Source organism: Arabidopsis thaliana, chromosome 3 (genome assembly GCF_000001735.4).
Source record: "Arabidopsis thaliana chromosome 3, partial sequence".
In the NCBI taxonomy this organism is placed as follows: Eukaryota; Viridiplantae; Streptophyta; class Magnoliopsida; order Brassicales; family Brassicaceae; genus Arabidopsis; species Arabidopsis thaliana.
Window position 1 is genome coordinate 5,350,425 of NC_003074.8, and position 22,436 is coordinate 5,372,860.

General features: G+C 36.9%; 7 protein-coding genes across 14 annotated transcripts; 4 read left to right on the top strand and 3 right to left on the bottom strand.

The window, feature by feature from the left end:
- The first annotated feature begins 389 nt into the window (after positions 1 to 389).
- ROD1 (phosphatidic acid phosphatase-related / PAP2-like protein) lies at positions 390 to 3,328 on the top strand. Its single transcript, NM_112452.3, has 3 exons — positions 390 to 1,233; positions 1,812 to 1,949; positions 2,823 to 3,328. The coding sequence occupies exons 1-3, from the start codon at positions 793 to 795 to the stop codon at positions 3,147 to 3,149; spliced, it is 906 nt and encodes a 301-aa protein (NP_566527.1). The 5' UTR covers positions 390 to 792; the 3' UTR covers positions 3,150 to 3,328.
- Positions 3,329 to 4,449: 1,121 nt separating this feature from the next.
- Positions 4,450 to 6,002, top strand: AT3G15830 (phosphatidic acid phosphatase-related / PAP2-like protein). Its single transcript, NM_112453.3, has 3 exons — positions 4,450 to 4,975; positions 5,111 to 5,248; positions 5,577 to 6,002. The coding sequence occupies exons 1-3, from the start codon at positions 4,550 to 4,552 to the stop codon at positions 5,901 to 5,903; spliced, it is 891 nt and encodes a 296-aa protein (NP_188204.1). The 5' UTR covers positions 4,450 to 4,549; the 3' UTR covers positions 5,904 to 6,002.
- Positions 6,003 to 6,162: 160 nt separating this feature from the next.
- Positions 6,163 to 8,172, bottom strand: PIFI (post-illumination chlorophyll fluorescence increase). Of its 5 annotated transcripts, none has more exons than NM_112454.3 (8): positions 7,922 to 8,172; positions 7,720 to 7,828; positions 7,542 to 7,626; positions 7,387 to 7,465; positions 6,970 to 7,083; positions 6,757 to 6,869; positions 6,553 to 6,663; positions 6,163 to 6,480 (listed from the first exon to the last, which is right to left on the bottom strand). In NM_112454.3, exons 1-8 carry the CDS (start codon positions 7,992 to 7,994, stop codon positions 6,358 to 6,360), a joined length of 807 nt encoding a protein of 268 aa, NP_566528.1. In that variant the 5' UTR covers positions 7,995 to 8,172; the 3' UTR covers positions 6,163 to 6,357. The 5 variants fall into 5 exon arrangements, with proteins under 5 accessions (NP_566528.1, NP_001189904.1, NP_001030706.1 ...); NM_001202975.1 differs by having other exon boundaries at positions 6,177 to 6,480; positions 7,720 to 7,844; positions 7,922 to 8,169; NM_001035629.1 differs by having other exon boundaries at positions 6,213 to 6,480; positions 7,387 to 7,456; positions 7,922 to 8,017.
- Positions 8,173 to 8,176: 4 nt separating this feature from the next.
- On the top strand, positions 8,177 to 10,761 carry FAD5 (fatty acid desaturase 5). The gene is made up of 5 exons (NM_112455.4): positions 8,177 to 9,187; positions 9,278 to 9,418; positions 9,506 to 9,646; positions 10,174 to 10,280; positions 10,373 to 10,761. Exons 1-5 carry the CDS (start codon positions 8,663 to 8,665, stop codon positions 10,572 to 10,574), a joined length of 1,116 nt encoding a protein of 371 aa, NP_566529.1. The 5' UTR covers positions 8,177 to 8,662; the 3' UTR covers positions 10,575 to 10,761.
- A 21-nt stretch (positions 10,762 to 10,782) lies between these two features.
- AT3G15860 (plant self-incompatibility protein S1 family protein) lies at positions 10,783 to 11,295 on the bottom strand (the record flags this gene model as incomplete). The annotated part of the gene is made up of 1 exon (NM_112456.1): positions 10,783 to 11,295. One exon carries the CDS (start codon positions 11,293 to 11,295, stop codon positions 10,783 to 10,785), a length of 513 nt encoding a protein of 170 aa, NP_188207.1.
- Positions 11,296 to 12,463: 1,168 nt separating this feature from the next.
- On the top strand, positions 12,464 to 14,120 carry AT3G15870 (Fatty acid desaturase family protein). Its single transcript, NM_112457.6, has 5 exons — positions 12,464 to 12,987; positions 13,095 to 13,235; positions 13,383 to 13,523; positions 13,606 to 13,712; positions 13,806 to 14,120. Exons 1-5 carry the CDS (start codon positions 12,487 to 12,489, stop codon positions 13,999 to 14,001), a joined length of 1,086 nt encoding a protein of 361 aa, NP_188208.4. The 5' UTR covers positions 12,464 to 12,486; the 3' UTR covers positions 14,002 to 14,120.
- Positions 13,657 to 21,869, bottom strand: WSIP2 (WUS-interacting protein 2; the record flags this gene model as incomplete). Of its 4 annotated transcripts, NM_112458.5 has the most annotated exons (27): positions 21,741 to 21,865; positions 21,366 to 21,508; positions 21,016 to 21,195; positions 20,813 to 20,926; positions 20,543 to 20,701; positions 20,281 to 20,458; positions 20,075 to 20,195; positions 19,430 to 19,551; positions 19,179 to 19,347; positions 18,920 to 19,029; positions 18,614 to 18,683; positions 18,414 to 18,487; positions 17,942 to 18,037; positions 17,773 to 17,868; positions 17,353 to 17,480; positions 17,024 to 17,258; positions 16,780 to 16,944; positions 16,589 to 16,687; positions 16,337 to 16,480; positions 15,941 to 16,051; positions 15,676 to 15,855; positions 15,452 to 15,580; positions 15,261 to 15,356; positions 14,938 to 15,126; positions 14,652 to 14,818; positions 14,372 to 14,563; positions 13,657 to 14,039 (listed from the first exon to the last, which is right to left on the bottom strand). In NM_112458.5, exons 2-27 carry the CDS (start codon positions 21,443 to 21,445, stop codon positions 14,030 to 14,032), a joined length of 3,414 nt encoding a protein of 1,137 aa, NP_188209.3. In that variant the 5' UTR covers positions 21,446 to 21,508; positions 21,741 to 21,865. The 4 variants fall into 4 exon arrangements, with proteins under 4 accessions (NP_188209.3, NP_851003.2, NP_001189905.1 ...); NM_180672.4 differs by lacking the exon at positions 13,657 to 14,039 and having other exon boundaries at positions 14,094 to 14,563; positions 21,741 to 21,869; NM_001202976.1 differs by lacking the exon at positions 13,657 to 14,039 and having other exon boundaries at positions 14,188 to 14,563; positions 17,803 to 17,868; positions 21,741 to 21,869.
- Positions 21,870 to 22,436: the final 567 nt, after the last annotated feature.

Sequence of the window (22,436 nt, forward strand, 5' to 3'; positions counted from 1 at the left end):
TTTAAATGATTACATTCATACCACCTTTTGAGTGTGATTGTATGAAATTTACATTCTTTGGTACAACTAAATTCAGATTTCTTTCTATAATCTCTTAAATGTCTACTATAAATTTACAAATAAAAAATAAAATGGTTCTAAATATATTTAAAATCTCAAAATATATGTTGGCATGCAAGGAAATTCAAACCAAGATAATCAAGAAAACAGGTATAGCGTTTCTTCTACGTCAGATATCAAATCCGTGATCGAGTGAACAATGTCAATATGACAATATTCTACAAAGAAGAAATTTTGTTTCATTCATATTTCTTGGTAATGTATCGATTGATCATTTTGTTTCTTCCTGTTTTTGTTTCTATATTGTTTAACACTACACCAATGCTTCTGCTGCTTTGGATGACGAGATAGTTTTTTTTTTACTCGACACATCATACAAGACCTTCGTAAGTATCTGTAATACACGAATCATTAATACATAACACGAATAATGCATTACTATAGTTTTGAGAATCTCATTCTCATACTTCTGTCTCTCTTGTTGTCGAAGAATATCACACTTAACATATAAAAAGAACAACATGTCAGTACACAAAGGTAAAGCCCACCAAAGAGAGAAAAGAAAACAAGACTTAACTATAACAATAAATTTAATGTCGCTCTCAAAACTCATTTTTTTCATATGAATTTTCTAACACAAACAATTTTCCTTGGAAATCTCCGCCTTGTATCTCTTATATAACTCATCTCTCTATACTCCGAACATGTCCCTCTCCGTTAACCTTAACGGCCATGTCAGCCGCCGCAGCTGAAACCGACGTCTCTCTCCGTCGCAGATCTAACTCTCTTAACGGAAACCACACTAACGGCGTCGCCATTGACGGAACCCTAGACAACAACAACCGTCGCGTCGGAGATACAAACACTCACATGGATATATCTGCTAAGAAAACTGACAACGGCTACGCCAATGGTGTCGGAGGAGGAGGATGGAGAAGCAAAGCGTCGTTCACGACGTGGACGGCGCGTGATATCGTCTACGTGGTGAGATACCATTGGATACCGTGCATGTTCGCTGCCGGACTTCTGTTCTTCATGGGCGTGGAGTACACGCTTCAGATGATTCCCGCGAGATCTGAGCCGTTCGATCTTGGGTTTGTGGTCACGCGCTCTTTGAATCGCGTATTAGCATCTTCACCGGATCTTAACACTGTTTTAGCCGCACTAAACACGGTATGTCGTGTGAGTTAATTTAGGTAAAATATATATTTAATGATTATCTTCAAATTCTTATTGCCTCCTTTCACCTAATAATTTGTTTTTTTCTTCGTCATTCATAAATCCTAATATTTTAGTCAAATAAAAGTGGGGTAGAGATGGAAACAAACCTCAGATTATTTTCCCGTGTTATTTAATTCTCCAGCTGGAATTTTGCTGTCAATGGTAACAAGCAATGAAATATCCTAAGTATAGTGAGAGAAAATTAGCAAAAGATTAATCCTAAAATGGTCATAAAAGATTAAGACCAGTTAGTGGATAAAATGGTCTTAATCGGATTAGTTAGTGGACGAAAACATAGTTAATACTACAAACTCTTTGTTTTAGTTATGTGATCTTCTTTTTAACAACTGCTTTTTTGTTTGTTTGTACAACACTTAATTAATATAGATCGCTTTTAACTTTAGAAAAGCCAATAAAAAATGACACATGGTGAAGAATGAGTTGGAGACACGATCACATGCAACACAGAGAGATTGGTTACTTAAATCTAAGTTTTGTACTTTTAAACTAATATAATTGGGTGGGGACAGGTGTTCGTAGGGATGCAAACAACGTATATTGTATGGACATGGTTAGTGGAAGGACGAGCACGAGCCACCATCGCGGCTTTATTCATGTTCACTTGTCGCGGCATTCTCGGCTACTCTACTCAGCTTCCTCTCCCTCAGGTTCCAATCCACATATCTCTCCCTCTTTAAGGATAAACCAAATATTATTACATTAGTAACTTCATTTTCTTTTTATAATATTAGTAATGATCTACCAGTATATATAGATGTAACGTCCTGTTTACTGGTTGGTCCATATCAGCAGAAGTCGAACATTTTGGACGTGTGATTTCCCTTAGCCACTACCGTATAGAAAACAGTTTATAAAGGCTCCAAATAATTTGTTAATCTACAACTCTCATTCAAAGTATATTTGATTATAATAGTCTTCAAATGATTTTATGTTTTCTACCTCTAAAAAATTTTCATTTAATTTTCTATAAAACGTACCTCTAAGAAAACTAATTGGCTACGTATTTCTGTTAAAATTGACTATAGTTTTAACATAGACAATTAGATATTTTCTAGTTACAGTTTACATTAAAACTCTAAAGATATTTTAAAAAACAAAATCCTCTAAATGACCATATATTAGTGTGAAGTGAAAGGAGTGATAGATTGTATATATTTTGGTCGGGAGTGATAGATTGTGTCTAACGCTTTTAAGTTTTAACTTGCCGGGTTTAGGTTAATTTTCATCATCTTAGTGATTTTTCTTCAATTATCAGGCATCACTGTTTTCCATCTTTCAAAATAGTTCCACGATTTGATTGAATGGACATAAATATCAGATTGTCACTCATATACATTCTACGGTTTCTAGTGACTCATCTATTTACTTTCTTTCTCGTGATGTAGCATCGGTACATGGATTTATGTGTCGTTTTCTTATACTATTGACATGTTCAAGAAAAAAAGTAATATCTTAGGTTAATTATCTCTAGTTCGTGATCAAGATAATTTAATCCCGGGTATTACATAACTCTTTTGCAGGACTTTCTAGGATCAGGGGTTGATTTTCCGGTGGGAAATGTCTCTTTCTTCCTCTTCTTCTCTGGCCATGTCGCCGGCTCGATGATCGCATCATTGGACATGAGAAGAATGCAGAGGTTGAGACTTGCAATGGTCTTTGACATCCTCAATGTATTACAGTCGATCAGACTGCTCGGTACAAGAGGACATTACACAATCGACCTTGCGGTTGGAGTTGGCGCTGGGATTCTCTTCGACTCATTGGCCGGAAAGTACGAAGAGATGATGAGCAAGAGACATTTAGGCACTGGTTTTAGTTTGATTTCGAAAGACTCTCTAGTCAATTAAATTTGTTTTCTATCAGAATGTTTAGTTGAGTTGAATCTAGCGTAATGAATTTTTTTGTTTTTCTTTGAAATGGTTCTACTTGACTACCGTTATTTGAACCTAACTAAGTGTGATCAATCTTATGTTAAGGGGTATTACATAGTCTATTTGAAATTCATAGGATCTACACTATATATTCATATATGTTCCCATTAGTATAGTGAAAAAAATGGTTAGATAATTAAATTGTAGGATGGTGGAGAGTGGAGACTAATTCAAGAAAAAAAGATTTAATAAAAAACATACGATGAAATAAATTATTGTTAATTTTTTTATTTTATAAAATTAGGATATGGTTATAGAACAATCTAAAACTACAAAATCATTCAACCTTATACCAAAAACTGGCCAATAAATTTTGTGTGTACGTACTTCCTCGCTACTTTTGGTGCAACAAATGTGTTTTATTATTAAAAAAAAAAACCATATGTGTTTTGTTTTCCATTGGTAGGTCAAGATGGGTTTCGTATGAAGTTAACGGGACAGGTACACCGATCCATGATCATAAATACTTGGGTCTCAGGAGAAATTAAGCAACGGATCACAATTTATTTATTTTGTCCTTTTTCTTGGTTGAGAAAATTCTTGAATAATAGTCTTCAAATTTGTTAGTTCAACTAATATATAGATCAACCTTGAGACAATAATAAAATGAAAGATCAACATGTGAACATTTATAATGCTTTGGTGGATAAAACTCAACCTTTGATCAGATATTTTAATTGTAAAGCTCTTGAATAAATAAAACTCAACTGATACATCAACTTACCATTGGGGATTTTAACAAGAGTCATGAGAGATATAAATATGTATGAATAATATACCACTATATGAGGGAGTAATTTAACAAGATACGCGATATTTTCAGTTTTTGTATGGTTATTTTGTAGTGTGCTACTTTGTATCCCTTTTTATTATTATGTAATTTTTACTACTTTATCTATCCTCTAAAAAACTTAGAACTGTCTTACGTTGGGACTCACTATATGAGGGAGTAAGTTAACATTATTGAACTAGTTATATTGATAGGTTTATTCAACGAGGCACAAAATCTTTGATATTCTCCATAATCTTGAATTGAAGTTATATACACATTATTCATACATACACAACTAACGCGTTTTTTTTACGTGATAGACTAGTTATTAAAGTAATGAGAATCTCATACTCTTCTCTCTTTTCATGTCGTCGAAAATATCATACTTACGTAAAATAAGCGTAATTGTCGCTCTTTAATCTCATACTCATCGTTTTCGTATGAATTGTTTTTAGCTCAAACAAGCTTCCTTGGAAATGTAATCTCTTTATATAACCCGTCTCTCTAAATCCCGAAATGTCACTCTCCGTTAATTCTAACGGTCATGTCAGACGCCGTAACCAAAACCGTCGCCCCTCTCCGTCGTAAAGCTAATCCTATTAACGGAAAACACACTAACGGCGTCACCATCGACGGAATCTTCGACGACCACAATCGCCAAATAGGACCAATAAATAGCCAAATGGAAGATATTGCTCAGAAAACTGATGACGGTGGAGGAGGAGAATGGACAAGCAAAGCGTCGTTTATGACGTGGACGATGCATGACATAATTTACGTGGCGAGACACCATTGGATACCGTGTTTATTCGCGGCCGGAGTTATGTTTTTTACGGTTGTGGAGTACACGTTCCAGATGACTCCTGCGAGTTCTCAGCCGTTTGATCTAGGATTTGTGGCCACACGTTATCTGCATAGCATCTTGGCATCTTCACCCAATCTTAACACCGTTTTAGCCGCTTTAAACACGGTAAACACATCTTTTATGACACTATCCTCAAATTCCTCGCATTATGATATTCACATGCAACAAAGAGAGACTAGTTAAATTCGACTTAATTTTGCATTTTTTTTAATCAATTGTTTTGGTTGGGGGTGTGGACAGATTTTGGTAGGGATGCAAACAACGTATATTGGATGTACATGGGCAGTGGAAGGACGACCACGGGCAACCATCGCGGCTTTATTCATGTTCACTTGTCGTGGCATTCTCGGCTACTCTACTCAGCTCCCTCGCCCTCAGGTTCAATTCCACATCTAAATCTTTCTCTCTGTTTTCTTATTGATCGATACCTTGTCGTGGACATGTGATTCCCTTGGTAACTACCGTATAAAAAAGCAGTTTATATTAGTGTCTCCAAATAATTTGACAATATGGACTCTTTCTTATATGCAAAAAGAATGTTCTCAAAGGGCTGCTAATTTGTACTCCCTTGATTTTAGCATAAATCTTGTTTCATTTACTTTTACTTTTGTGTTGTAACATGGGTTTATGTTCGTCTTGTCTATATTAATATGTTCAATATTTTTTTAAAAGAACGATTAAGGTACTTATTTAACCCTTTTTACAGGAATTTTTAGGATCAGGAGTAGATTATCCGGTCGGAAACGTGTCGTTCTTCCTCTTCTACTCAGGTCACGTCGCCGGATCGATGATCGCATCGTTGGACATGAAGAGAATGCAGAGGTTTAGGCTGGCGATGGTTTTTGACATTCTCAATGTATTGCAATCCATCAGGCTGCTTGGTACGAGAGGACACTACACGATTGATATTGCGGTTGGAGTTGGCGCTGGGATTCTCTTTGACTCATTGGCCGGGAAGTACGAAGAGATGAGCAAGAGACATTTACGGAATACTCGTTGTAGTTTGATTTCAAAAGACTCTCTAGTCACTTAAATCTATTTTTTTTTTCCGGCAAAATAATTGTATATTACACTAAATCTATTTCTTCTTAAAACGTTTAGAAACACATTTAGTTGAAGTTTAATGATTTTAATTTAGTTTCTATTAAATGGTTCTAATTGAATACCATTCGTTGAACCTAATTACTAAATGTGTACGTGATTGTGAAGCTGCCTCATTGAGTTTTTTAAATGGTATATGTGTATATTAGGTCTTCGTATAACTAATTTATGCAAAGTTCTTGGTTGAAAAGTTCTCCAATATAGTAGTCTTTATATTAATTTGTTAGTTCAACTAATAAATAGATCAACAAGTGAACATTTATAATATTGGGTGGCTAAAAACCCCCAGATAATTTAATTGTGAAGCTCTTATCTAACACATTTATTGTATTCAAATACTGATATTAACATATGTGTATATATATTTACATAAATAAAAATTAGTTCTATTCATCAGAATCGGATAACTCGAGGGGACAAGAGCCATCATCAACATTAGCATATGGGTTGAAATGTTCTGAATTTGTATCCATGCATCCAGGAACTAGATCCAAGTTGCATCTATCTCCCTGAAATTTGTTCATACATTTTAAAATTTAGTGTATTCAAATTTTATAGGACATAGTTTGGCGAGAACTTACTCCTTCGACCGTCAAGTTGGCGATCATCGTGCAACGAGTTGGAACAACGTTCGAGTCAGGAAATATTGCTCTTTCGCAGGCTCCATCTTGGCTCAACTCGTTCGCTAGACCCTTTTTGCACCAATTGATAAATGATAAGTTTTGCATATTGCATATATAGATGATAAGTAGTTGTGAAAATTTGAAAAGAAATTCATTACATACCTCATTGAAGAACTCAATAGGTTTGTTTTGCCATCGCTTGGGGACTTGAAACTGAAGTCTGTATGGACCGTCCCAATCGACACCATTAGTGAATGAGAATATCAAATTCACAGCTGATAATGATTCATAGGAAAGATAAAAGTGTCAAATTAATACAAATAACTATTTGGTCACAAACCATGATTTGATTTTTGATTATAAAAGAAAACGAACCATGCTTAGGAATGCAAATCTGCATAGTGTATATCGGAGAATCGGCTTTGCCTCGATCTTTCTTAAGCATTGCTCTTGGCTCCCCACCACACATGATTGGTTGGTTAAATCCTCCTGCACCATTTAGTAACCAATTGAATATTTTCATTTTTTTTGTTGTTATAAGTACTCCATAAGACTGGTCTATGTAGCTTTCTACTAATTTAATTTGGAAATGAAAATATATCACTTGCAAGCCACACTTAGAAATAATTACTTGACTAAACCCCACGATTAGACTGCTAACTATAAGTACTTGTACGAAAACAATTATACAGTATGTGGTAGCCCCATTAAACAGCCGCCCTAACCGCGCCAACTCGTTGGGACAACTCGGAATACAAGTTAATTTAATTAGATGTTTTATGAGAAACTCACCGTTGAAAGCAACCCCATAGTCTTCGTTAAGAGTGAGTTTGCTTGCAGCTGGATTATAGAAAAGTTTCAACTTTTCACCCTAATCCAAAAAAGTTTTGTAAGAAGTTAATTGAGTTAAAGAGCCTCAACACTTGAAAATAGCTAGAGAAACTTACTGAGGTTGGTGGAAGACCATTCATGGTTTTCCAGTACACAGGAGCAGTACCCATCTCGAACATGGCCCATGAAGGAAGCTTGTATCTATCAAAATAATCAATCATGAACTATGTTTATTATTATATTCATATAGTTATATCGACCAAAGCAACACGATGAACTAAAATAAAGACAGACTCTTTGATCTCTTCGAGAGGTGCAAGAGTCGTGGCAACAGCTTTAACTTGGAGATCAAGTTTCTTCCTCGGAAATCTCCTTAGTATTGGACCAATCCTTGAACTGTACACTGTATCATTCATTAGCTTTAGTTTTAACTCGTTATATAGCTAGTATTATAGATTGACATAAATGAATCAAGAATTTGAGTGAAAATACTTACAAAAACTACGTTTCGAGGATAAAGGCTGCGACGGAGAGGCGAAAACGGCGGAGGTATTAGCGGCAGCAGCCATCGATACCGATCTAATGAGAAACCTTTTTTGGGGATGAAAGAAGGAGAAAAATATGTAAGTAATTGATATATGGCTTCAAGATAAGGATTTTTCACACCACAAATACAAATATCTACTATAGAATTTTTTTCTTACACATACAAACAAAGACTTAAGTATCATAGAGACAAATATCAAATTTGAAATGTAAGGTCTATGGAACATGTCCCTTTCACTCTTGGGATTTTTCCTTTAATGAATAAGAAAGAATGGGCTCAAAACCAAAATAAGCCCATTCAAGAGATCAATGAGCCCAATTGTTTGAAAGCAAATATTGGGGTGATTTGTTAACTTTCCAAGAAAAACACGGGCTTTTCAGCAAAACAACTCGAAAAATTGAAGAGAAGATCCGGGTTTTAGATAACTGCCCCAAATTGGCAATCCAAATCCCTAAAACCATCTTATCCTCTCTTTCCAAATCTAGCCGCAATGTAGTCCCGTGAACCACAAAAAAGATGAGATCTTGCACGTCTCTGTCATCACAACTAGTACTACTAATTGTGAAGCATACAAAAAAGACCGACCCTTATTTATACACGCACACATATTAACATATTTATACTACTAGTATATAAGTTAAGGGTTTAAGCCTCTTCTCTTCCTTCTTTCTCTTAGCCATCACATCGATAATGGCTTCTCTTCTAACAAAACCCAAACCCGTTTTCCTCTGTTCACCATCGTTATCTCCAAGAACTTTGAACACAGCAACACCGTCATTGAATTTCACCAGAATTTCATTCACCCATCACCAAAAGCTTGCTCCTTTCAAGCCTCCTAGTCTCGTTGTTGCATTCTCTGAAAAGGGTTTGAAGAGAGATGTCACCACAGCTGCTGCAGCGACGGAGGGAGATTACAGAAGGATAATGTTATCTGATGTGTTGGTGAAGAAGAAGGAAAAAGTAGTTTGGTGGGAGAGAGAATGGAAAGCTATGGACTTTGGAGCTGTTGCTGTCGTTTTGTCTATGCATTTGCTTAGTCTTTTGGCTCCGTTTCAATTCAATTGGAGAGCTGTTTCGGTTGCTTTTGGGCTTTATATCGTTACAGGTCTTCTGGGGATTACTCTGTCTTTCCATAGGAATCTTTCTCATAAAGCCTTCAAGCTACCTAAATGGCTTGAGTACTTGTTTGCTTATTGTGGAGCTCAAGCTCTTCAGGTGATTTGATTTGATGATAATGTAGTTTTTGTTGAATGTGTAATTTTGTCACAAATTGTGTGATTGATGTTTGTGTGTTGTTTTCTTCAGGGAAACCCAATTGATTGGGTGAGTACACATAGGTACCATCATCAGTTTTGTGATTCAGACAGAGACCCTCATAGCCCACTTGATGGGTTTTGGTTCAGTCACATGAATTGGATGTTTGATACCAATACAATCACCCAAAGGGTAACGATTTGCTTCTTCTCTTTTTTCATATTAATATTTTTCTGAAAACTGTATTCTAAAACTCTGTTTTGTATATGATGTTTAAAGTGTGGAGAGCCTAATAATGTTGGGGACTTGGAGAAGCAGCCATTCTATCGATTCCTTCGAACCACCTACATTTTGCATCCGCTGGCTCTAGCGGTTGCTTTATACGCAATGGGTGGCTTTCCATTCATCGTTTGGGGAATGGTATGTTCTGTGGCTAGTCTTGCATTTTGAATCTATTCACTGTTAATTTTTCATAACTAGCTGATAGGATTATGATGTGTTTTAGCTCGGCCAAAACAAGATAATTCTACCAGTTTTTTTTGTGTAGCTATCAATTTGCTGGGCCAAATCTCCTCACTTGATTTCCCTCTTGCGTTTTCTTGTAATTTAGTGCAACTTAGATTATTGACCTTAGGCACACAAGTTGTGTTTGTTGAACAAAACAGAACCACAAGTAAATATCTTATCTTTCTTGTAAGAAAGATTTGTGGCTCATGCTCTTCTCGTGAATGGACTTAATTCTAGTTGCTTGTATTTAGTTAGATATAAACAACATTTGCATGCTAAAAGTGAAACTACATTGAATTTTTTTTTATCAAATTTGTAAACGGAACGAAAAGAAGAAAAAAGGCAGAAGAAACTTGATTATAACTACTCTAACATTTCCATAGAGTCACGGTTTCTGATTTGATTTTCGTCTCTAATCCTTTTTTTCTTGGGTTTTGCAGGGTGTAAGAATAGTATGGGTATATCATATAACTTGGCTAGTGAACTCAGCTTGTCATGTATGGGGAAAACAAGCATGGAACACAGGCGATTTGTCTAAGAACAACTGGTAAAACTCTTCATCGATCACTCCTTAATCACTCGATCCATCTTAAGATAATATAGTTGTACTAAAAGAAACTCTGAATTATAATTTTGCAGGTGGGTAGCAGCTCTAGCATTCGGGGAAGGATGGCACAACAATCACCATGCTTTTGAGTTCTCAGCTCGACACGGCTTAGAATGGTGGCAACTTGATATGACTTGGTACGTCGTTAAGTTCCTTCAAGCCATCGGTTTAGCAACTGATGTCAAGCTCCCATCGGAAGCTCAGAAACAAAGAATGGCATTCACCAGCGACTGATCTTAAAAAACTACATGGTTATGCCTAAAGTCAAAACTGTCGGTTCGATTGAAGCTATGAAGGTTTTAAAAAAGGATTTTGTTCTGCTTTTTTGTGTTTACTTAAAGGTATATATCTGTGCAAGAGATTGTATGTGACAAACTGATTATGAATAATATCTATAATTACATTCAATACAAAAGGAAGCAAAAAAAAGATGACAAAAAATTTACGTTCTGTTTGGCCAAGGTGTCCACGGCAATTCTAGATACTCAACTGGTTTGAGTTTAGGAAACACGGTTTTGAAATCCCACTCAAGGCCTCTAAACACAATTCCTTTCGGGGTTGCCTCGTGAGCACACGACGATCTAGGGCACATCTCAGCGTCCAGATAGGTGTTTTGGATCACGAGTGTAGCCGTTCCTAACACGGACCGGATTTGGCAGATGTGAATCGCTGGTATTTTGGTTTCGCCTTTTATGAGGATGATTGGGAATGAAAATTGGACTCCTGGCTTTGGAGATCGATGCCAACCATAGTCTTTGCGTTTAGATTGGCATCGATACACGATTTCCGGGCGGATTAATCCCGTCATTGAGTTACGGATTGTTATGTTCATGTTTACGTAGTCTGGTTCCTTAAGAGCCACGGTGTTGGACGAGATCATGAAAGCTTGTAAAAGAAGACACCATCGAGCTAGGGTTTTGACGATGTTGTTGCTCTTGTTGTTGTTTAGATCCATCTTTTTTTTTGTGTGTGTTCTCGCTCGTTCGTGTTTTTCCCTTTCTCATAAATATATGTTAAGTATATCATAGCTTACTTGAAACAGAAACTGTTAAAACTTTCTTATATTTTCTCAAATGAAAGCAAACTAACTAACGGTATTTTAATTTGCCACAAACAAACAAATGGTTACATATGCTAAAAATGCAAGATTTAATTTTTGCTAACTTTAACTGAAATGCCAATGTTTAAGCTGTCACACATATAGGTAGGGTTTATTAGTCGGTTCAAAAAAAATGCTTCTGGGCCTGTTTATTTGAGCAGTCTCGGCCCAAACTCAGCTCATGAGTCTCACCATCTCACATGCTCATCACGTGATGCGCTCTCTGCCAACATGAATCGCGCGCGCACGTCAGCTATAGTAATTCTTATGCGTCATATCATTCCGTATATTGGTAACGTATGATCCCTCAAGAAATGTTAAACCCTCAAGAAATGTCCACCGTGAGTAGTAGTAGCCAGGCTATAGCGCGCTAGACCATTTGTTGAGCAAGTATTTATTTGGTAAAACTTTGTTTTCAGACTAGAGTTTTCAATTTTTCAAAAATGTCATTTGTGGTTTCGCAGATTCTGAGTGGATAGTTGGAATCTTTATCGATTACCAGCTCTCTCTCCTCATGTTTTGCCAAATACGGAACTACTGGTACTTAACGCTTGTGTTGTGTCGATCTATAATTGGTACGTACGCATTTGTTTATTATTTGGGCCGTAAGAAAACACGTGGTAGTGGGTGCGACGTGCAAAAACTTAAAAGTACTTACCAACCATTATTACTACGTACGTGAGTGAGACGCTGTGCTATCAGTAACCACACCGATCCCGTTTATATTCTAAGTTTTACTGCAAATGGTAATCAAACAAATTATTTGTTCTTTCATGAGAAGTGGCGGTAAATTCTATTATATTCATTCTAGAGGAATGAGTAAACTTAAGCAAAATACCCATGCATTAATGCATATCGAATGTTCAGGGGTTTTTTGCACAATATATATACTTAGTCCTGCTGCAATTTCTTTAATCATTTATATAAATCTATCATTTTTCGCATCTTGTTTTTTAATTTACCGGCCATGGATAAGTTTTTAGTCATGTATATATAGTAGCACATTGAATATGCATGTAAAGGCATAAACTTTTAGAACATTAAGCCATGATGTCTCTATCTACAACTCTCAAACCGCTTTCTCATTTTTCACCTTTTGTTAAAAGACATAACCCCAAAACTAACAATACCTTGTTCACACTTGACACACATAACTTTACAAACTCTTTTTGGTCCAAACGAGGAGGATCTGTGTCTCACAGGAAACACACGGTCGTGGCTGTTTATGAGGCACCGGATCATGTCGAGAGCTCATGGAGAAGACTCTTGTCGGAGGTTGTGGTGGTGAGAACGAAGAGGTCATTTTGGGAAAGGAGTTGGACTTCTTGGGACGTGAGCAAGTTAGTAATATTCGTCGGGACTCATTTGTTGAGCCTCTTGGCTCCATTTTACTTCAGTTGGGAGGCTTTTTGGGTTTTCCCTTGGCTCGTTTTCATCAATGGAATCTGCATTACCTTGTCTTATCATAGGAACCTTTCTCACCGAAGTTTTGATCTGCCGAAATGGCTCGAATATCTATTTGCTTACGGTGGCGTTCTGGCTTTTCAGGTTTACATATATATATATATATTCTCACTGTTTGATATGAACATTAGATTAAGAATATATATATTATGTATCTTTAATCGCAACTTCTAAATTGTGTGTGCGCGCAGGGAGACCCAATAGAGTGGGTGAGCAACCATCGGTACCATCATAAGCATTGTGAGACACAACGTGACCCACACAGCCCTACACAAGGGTTTTGGTTTAGTCACATGGCATGGATATTTGATACAAGTTCTATCCTTGAGAATGTAATAAAAATTATCAATTTGTAAAACCAAATTAATTTCTTGATGGCCATGTTAAGATGATCAAGTTTTTTCGATGCTAAGAATACCCTTTTTCCTATCCGGGGAAGAGACCTAACCCTGACTAAACCGTTGGGTGCATGCTCGCAGTGTGGTGGAGAGGAGAATGTAGATGACCTTGTGAGGCAGCCCTTCTATAGGTTCCTTCAGCGAACGGTCCTATTGCATATGATGGCTTATTCCTTCCTCTTCTATTTTTGTGGAGGCATGCCTTTACTCGTCTGGGGAATTGTAAGGATACATACCATTCCTTGTCTTAATCTCAATATACTATTATCCATGTAAAATAATATGAGAGAAACGGCAATGGCAGGGTATCACAATTGCGGTTCGACTTCACCTGACTTTTCTGGTGAACTCAGTTTGTCATATATGGGGAACACGAGCATGGAACACATCTGACTTCTCCAAAAACAATTGGTAATGTGCATACACACACATACACTTATACATATATCTAATCTAACTAAATAGTGATATTAGCAATTACTATATTGGTGATGAATATATCAGGTGGGTAGCAATTTTAACACTTGGCGAGGGATGGCATAACAATCATCATGCGTTCGAGTTCTCGGCCAGGCATGGACTCGAATGGTGGCAGCTCGACATTACTTGGTGTCTCATTAGATTTCTTGAAGCTATTGGTTTGGCCACTAACGTTAAGTTACCTACTGAAACTCAAATGAAGGGAAAGGCTTTGGTTTGATCTCTGCTCCTCCTGCTTCCATCTCCAACTACGAATCACTATTTCTTCAGTAGTTAGAGCTGTGATTTGTTGTGTCTAAAGAACACCAAGACTTTATAAACAATCTTTTTATCTACATACCTTGAAATCTAGATAAACGTTAACTGTTGCGAGGGGGAAACTCTATAATGGTACTAATAAGGGAATCTCAAATGAAACCATTTAGTAAAACACTAGAATTAATGGAAGAAACTGCTGCTTCACCTTTCACCTACTATGAATTGAGTAAGACAATATAATAACCTACAATCTCAGAGCTATCCTCTCAAAGTGTATAATAATAACTTGGGAGGCTGCATGGTGCGAGCTTGGTGAACAGACCAGACCTCACCTCGGTTGTTGATCTGACCCGGGAGCTGAGGAGACGCTTGGCCCTGCTCCGTTTTCTGGTGGTGCGGATATTCCCCACTTCCCTTCTGGACCTGGTGGTTCGATCACGTGGACCCCACCATCGGTTAGTCCAACTGCAAACTGGTTTGGTTCAGACGGATGTGCTGCAACTGTGGCTGGATATACTCTCGAGCTATATTCAATAAAAAGCCAGATGTTACTTATGTTGTTGTGTTTGTCTTAACTCTGCCAAAAGTTGAAATATAGCAGAGGGTTCTTACCTCGGGTTTGAAGGCAAATATGAATTGGGACCAATGCGGCACTTCAGTTGCAATGTTGTTGCCGTCAAGATACTCACACTTCCATCATCAAAGGCTGCATAGATTGACTGGCTATCACATGAATATACTGCATCTGTGACTGAACCACTTGACTCTTTCGGTATCCACTGAAAGAAGAAAGAAAGAAACAGATCAGGTCTTACAGGACATTAATCGATCAGGTATTTAAGGACATTGACAAAACATTTAATGTAATGCTGCTCTATGAGACATTTTGGCAGCATACCTGCTTCATGTTCTCTAATTTAGGAGCCTCATATATGGCTAACTGGCTGGCATGGACAACAAGTACATGTATCTGGTCTTGATGGAACTGAACGCGTGTATGAGCAAGTGGATTTGGTGAATGCCCGCTTGGAATTTGTATCTGTTTGCTAGCTTGTTTTTCCCATCCATCCATGCTCCATACACAAAGCTATACAGATAGAACCGTTTATATATTAGGAAACTGATAACACGGCAGATGAAAGCAGTGGCAAGATCTTTTTTTATAACATAATTGGAGGGGGAATATATTACAGCCAATGCAAATGCAGCATATAAGCATACCTGAGAATCAGCACCAGAGGAAACAAGAACATTTAGCACGTTTGAGAATGCTAAACCAGTCACTCTCTTCTGATGACCTTTCAATTTACTTTTAACCTGCATGATTCATTACCATCCAAAAGCTGTTTAGAATATTTGTTTCTATGACAAACTAAAAAATCCTTTTAACACTTTCAGTTGAGTCAGGATACCTCATCAACTCTGACATTGTAGATTTGAATAGAAGAGTCATCCATTCCGATAGCAATTATATTATTGTCTTGAGGATGGAAGGCAAGGGAAGTCGCTGCTGGAGGAGGAGCCATGAATGTCGTCATCGTCTGCAAAAAAGAAAGATAAATAAGTGAGCAAACACAGAGCTTGAGAAGCCAACTAGCCAAGCAGATGAATAGACGTGAGTAGGACATAGAGGGACCTTAAAAGTCATCATGTTGAATAAGGAAATTTTTCCTCCAGAGGCTGACATGACATAAGAATCATTTTTTGAGAGTGCAAAGCATGGAACTACATCCTCTTTGTTTCCCTCACGTGTATCATTTGTCATTAATACTCCACTAGATGGCTGCCAAAGCTGTGGTGGGACATTGCTGTTTGCCTAAACAAACAAAAACCATACAAGAAGCTATAACTATTGAGTTTCAAAAACACCATTATATGTGGTATTAACGGTTATGGTATACCTTTCCCAAAAGATTCCGCTCACTCTTTTGCCATTTCCATAGTTTATGTGCAGCATTTTCTGCTAATGCCAATATAGCACCTCCAGAATTTGTATATATCAACTTAACAACCTGCATCGAGAAATAAGATGACATCATGACCAAGATAAGAAGAGAGAATCAGACAAAGGACTCCAGAAATAAGTTTTATGCAAAGGAAACTTTAAGATAATTTTCATTTGAACTACTAGTAATGAAAATTGTCTATTTAATCATAGAATTCCAAATATAATAAAAGGAAGTATTTTAGCTCTAATAGTGGGAAATGATTGCTATATCATTCTTTTAAAGTAAGGTCTGCAACGCATCCTAGTTGGAACAAAATGACAACATGTTTCAAATAGATTGGATACATACTCTTGCTGGTAGCAGGGTGTCAGGAAGCCGCAGAGTACGAAGCTGGGAACGTTCACTGATCTCAGTCAGCTTCCAAGTCTTTGATTTCTCTGCATCATCAGCGATTCGTGGTTTGACATCTGGCAGACTGCGATTATCTCCATTCTAAAACCAAAAAATTATGAATAAACTTAGCAGGAATTCAGTAAAGCGTTTTGAATGAAAATATCTAACCGAACAAAATATCTTAAAACATTTCACAGGTAGGATTACCAATCCAGTAACAGATGCCACTGGTCCACTTCTTTCACCCATTGATAGACTCATTCCAGTGCTTGAATTTGGAGTGCCAAATGTGCCAACAATAGGACCCTAAAACAAAAATCATGCATTCAAATTTTTTGTTTTCTGCAATAGCAACCAGCCAGAACAGAATAAGAAAGAATATGATGACAAGTGTTTACCTTAGCAACTGACCCAGGAGGAGCTCTAGAGCTATCAAGGCCACGGTTTGCCATGGAATGCAAAATTCTGGAACCTTCAGCATTCGCTAGAATCTTAATTCCGTTATCAGTAGTTGAGACGGCCAGCAGAGTTCCTTCTTTATTGATCCTTAAGCAAGGGGAAGACTATTGATATTAAGTTAGCAACCAATTCTTTTAAAGGTCAATACTACAAACAGCAATTGAGGTAGACATAGACCCTTACCGGTAAACCCCCTTCTGCAGCCGTTGAACTCAAGAGATCAACACTATCCATATCCCAAAATTTGACTTGGAATTCATCACCAGCTACCAAAAATTTATTCTTCATGGTGTCGAACTGGACAACCCCCACAGACCGTTTCCCCAGTCCAAGATAAGTCCGCTTCACAGCTCCTTCACTTTCATTCCATTCAACAATGAATGACTCCCCCTCCTTACTAGTACCACAAGAAAATAATCTACAACAAACGAGAAGATAAACAAGATATGAACAAAAGGATAGATAAGTACAGCATAATAAGATTATAATATTACAGCATGGGAATCATTTACCTAGTCCCATCAGCACAATATGCCATCGACGTGCAAGATCGACCGGGGGCATCATAATCCACTCTAGAACCCATGTTGTCATATAACCAAGCCTTTATTTTCCCATCAACAGCAGTTGAGAATATGAACTGACAGAAAGAAAAAATCCCCATTATAACTATCTCAATGGCCAAAGAGAGCAAAAGTGAAAAATCTTGCACAGACTATAAATGTAGATTGAGAAACATAAAACTGCTCACATCATTGTATAGCAATACACTTGTAATTATCATAACATAAATTTGACAAAAGATGGAAATGCGAGAAATTAGGCATTCTGCTTGAGCAGAGAACACCAAATAGACAATTGGTAAACGAGATTGCATCTAATTGGATGCCTTAAAATAAAGAGCAAGAGACACTTTATGCATTCTACTCTACCTGAATATTCTCTTTCTGGTGTGGGCACACGGAATAAACAGGTGCCTCATGACCTTCAAAAGTGTGCAATTTATTTCCGGTAACAGCATCCCAGACCTGTATAGAAATTATTTATATAAGCAGGATGGTCTCATTATACAAATGTAAAAACATACGTCAAGATGCAAACCTTGATTGTCTTGTCTTCTCCACAAGTCACAACACATAATTGCTGGTTTGGTTGGGAGAAAGCAAGATCGTTGACATTACCAGCATGGGCATCAATCTGTAATGATAAACCAAAAAACAAACATCAGCGTGTTGGGATCCCAGCTGTTTCAAAGATTTAAGAATGCTGAACGGTGATAAAAACATATATTCAAAGATCCAAGAATGCTGCTCGATGATTATAACAAAGATTTAAGAATGCTGAACGGTGATAAAAACATATATTCAAAGATCCAAGAATGCTGCTCGATGATTATAGCAAACCTAAACAAAAAAACTACTATCAGAATCCTACAGAAAAGAAAACAATAATAAACCAAGGAACTATAAATTCTTACAGTAAACAGATTCCATGCCTATATCCACATATAACAATGAATATATATATAAAAAAACATAAGCGGAATGGTAACCTACTAGGAAAAAAGACAGACCTCTAGATGATTCCGTAAATCCTCGCCACCATGATATGAATATATATGCACAATATGCTTGGAATATGCGACACCTGAAATAGGAAGTAGACGTTACAACACTTGATTTGCCATAAAAATTATATGACAACCAGCCTCAACCCATGAGGGACACAAACACTTGACTAACGATACGCCCATAAGATCATAGAATGGCTTACCCAGTAGACCTCCATCAGGACTCCAAACAACTCGGTTTACTGCTGCAGTATACTCGCTAGCAAGTGAAGCCTAATGAACAAGAATGAAATCAGACAACGGGTCAGCAAAAGATAAAGATGTCCTTGATATAGTACGTGGCAATATTGAAAGCTTTTATGAGTAATCTATCTCAGAAAACTAGCTATTAACCTTGATATGTTCCTCACTAAAAAGAGAAGAAAATCCTCTGTATAGTTTTAACTAACTAACAACAAATCTCCCACCTCATTCGACTGTTACAGTAGATCAATAAAGAGGAACTATACCTGAAGGTTCACAGTGCAAGTAGCAAGATCCCAAACTTTAAAGCTTCTAGAAACGAGCTTCTCCCTGCTACCCACCTCCCATATTGCAATATCACCAAGATTGGTGCCAACTAGGAAACAAATGTAAATCCAAGATAAAGTAAGCAGATTGTACTGAGAAGATGAAAGTTATGCTGTCTGATACAAGTTTTGCAGGTTTCTCTGGCATAAACCAGAATAAAACAGAAGAATGATGCGTGCTTCAGAGGAGAAAACCAACCAAGGAGCATAGTTTGCTGTACTGGATGAAAATCCATGCTCTTAATGGCAGAACCCTGACTCAAAATCCTGCTAACGTTTTTGGGCAAGTCATCAGTAGAATAAGTTGCATGAGCATGGCTTTGCCCTGGATATGTGACTGGCAAGACATTGACTGGAAGATTATTAACCTGTAAAATGTTCAAAGAAAGTTGTGACTTCTAAGAAAAGTTGAGAACTTAAGCTGAAAAACGAACAAGCAGCCGTTAATACCCCATCTGAAATACCAAAAGGTCTGGGTCTCTTCAACACACTTTCAGAATCTGCCGTCTGATAATCCATTGATAGGCTATTAGTTGGAGGACTCCTGGGACGCTCACGCTTTAACATAGACACTGCAAGGAAAAAAAGAAGAATAAATAGATTATGGTAAGCTATGCAATTGGTAAACACACACAAACTGATCTCCACGTTATGGACTACAAAAAATGAAATAAATAAAAGTTTCAGACCTAAGACAGCACTTCAAGGCTATCTGACATTAAATTAAATGTTTGCTTCTCTATCTATTATCTATAAACAAGAGTATTGTGAAATTAAACAAAACGGCTGATATGAGCATATAGTTCTCTCTCTCTCTCTAATCCACCATAGAGACAGTTTACCACTAAAAACTGCTTTAGTCCGTAAAAGAAAAGAGAGACAGTTTACCACTACAGCTCTGGAAAATGTAACTCAGTAAATATATTTATATCATTTCATGCAGTTCAGTCAGTCAAAGAAGCACAGATAACCATCCAACTAATGATGATCTAAACAAGGGATGGCAAATTACATAACCGTATAAGCTAATATTTGGTAAACTAAATCTCCAACACACATATTTCAGAAGAATAAAATTAGTAGGGACAACATTACCAGCACTGTTGGGGGCACCTAAGCCGATAGGCCCAGCGGAAACAGTAGGGTGTTGTACCGATGGATTAGGCATCCATCCTGCAAGAGATGTTGTAAGAGGAGCTGGTGTTGGCTGAAATGGCTGAACAAGAGCATACAAACTAGCAAAGTTAAATTCATGTGCTAAAAACTAATCCAACAGAAGCTGTAATCTTAGAGCAACTTACACCGTGAGCACCTAATGGTGGGAAGCCTCCAACTTTAGGGACTGAACCCATTAAATGATTAGTTGTAGGGGAAGGAGTGTGTGCACCATTGGGATGCCCACACGTATGGTCAACAAATAGTGTTTTTATATCCGGGTTAGGCCTAGGATTCTTGCAAAGCTGATGTTGCCAGTTCAAACTATGATTCAGCAGAAGCAACGTTCAGTTAGTTGTTCCACCAAAAGAAAAACGGGAGCAAAAGTTAAAAAAACAAAGCTTGTACCTTTGATTTATTAAGGTTCTCAATCTAGAATTCTTCAAACTGGGAAATTGAAGTTTGTCTCGGAAGAGAGGATTTGCTTCAATCAGTTTTTTAAGTTCCCCAAGCATGATACCTCTTGCGGACTTAGTATCTCCATACTTGGAAAGCTGCTCATTTTCCCTTGAATTATTGCAAGTAAATGAAACATCAACACCACAAGCGCATGGTTTATAACAATCCAGTGGTCAATGAAACCATAAAAAAAAAGTGCTAAGAAAGTAAAGAATGTACCTGAAGTTAGTCAAGGTTAAAAGCATGGTAATCTCCTTAAAAAGCTCTTCGTTGAATGTCGAGAACACTTTCAACTCCTTAACAAGAATATCAACCGCCTTGGCATGATCTTTCCTATGGTAAAACAAAAGATGGGAAAACAAATCAATACTCAAAACCACACTTCAATTCAATAAAACTAAACAACACAAGTGAAACTTTACTTGTCAAGTGCTTCAAGGTACTTCTGCTTCCGAATCTCGAAAAATATTTTCATAGAGTATCTATTATCATCAACTTTAGTGAATCCAGAAAGATACTTCTCTACATCATCCCATTCACCAGCTGTTACACTATCTTCAAAGTACCTCATGTTGAAGAAAAAACCAGACTCTTTCTCCAACCTAATTAGTCAAAAAAAATATCCAAAGTTGTAACTGCTTCTGGATTAACATTGAAGAAATAATGCTAAATTACAAAATCAAAATTAATTAATCTTAATCCCTACTTTACTCTAATCCCGACAATCAAAGGAAGAGGGACCGCAATTAAACAATGATATAATATAAATTACCTGTGAACAGTATCTTTGAATTTCTCTTCATCGAGAAACTGAAGTATTAAAAACACGAGTTCTCTGCTGAGTGACGACATATCCTCTTCTTATTGCTCGCTCTCCGAAAGTAACAGATCGATCACAATACCACTCATGAACCACTAATCAAACACAAAGACACAAAGAGAGAATTAGGGTTTTATAAAAGAAAACATCTTCTTCACACCCCAAAAAAGGAAAGACAGATCTAAAAAAAAAAACGAAATCGATCGAATTCGAAAGACGAATCCCCCCAAACCCAGGTGGCACGAGATGTGCACGTGCGAGAATATACGAGAGAGGCTCCCGAGAAAGAGATTAAAGAAAAAAAGGAAAGTTTATAAATATAAATACCTGTTGAATTTTGACTTTGAAGAAGGAGAGAGACAAAGCAGAGAGGAAGAAGAGGAAGAAGAAGAAGAAGAAGAAGAAGACTTTGGAGAAGAGAGAGAGAGAGACGTGGGGGCTATTTATGGCGATAATTTCTGATGCTGTCTCGTTTTCGGAGTTTCCTTTTTTTTTTTTTGGATTTATTGCTTTTTATTTTAATTTATGAGTTTTTATGATTTAATTAATTTGTTTTTGTGTGGTCGTTGGGCTTCTATTTTTTTTAATAGAAGCGTGTATTTTGTAGATAGGAATTTACTCAAAAAGCTTAATCTCCCCACTATAATAAGTAACCTTCGTTTTAATTACTTTTTCTAAAATTTATTTTAATTTAATGTTTTCGTATTTTATTTTAATTTAAGTGACGTATTGATGTTGTTGCGAATCTAGTACAACACTGCTGTCTAATTTAATGCTCTCTCGTTAGGTTTTGAACGTAGCTGGGGATTTTTTTTTGTTTTTCAAACTATACATTAAAGTAGAGTATCTCATAATTGGTTTATTTCTGTTTCTGTATAGAATTTAGTGCCATTATATTATTTTTATGACATCAACTAACCGTCAATTAATATTGCAAATATTTTTTTTATGAATTAATTATTTAAGTAATGGATTTTGAAGTTTTTAATTTAGAGAAGAATAGCAGTAAATCAGATGTGATAT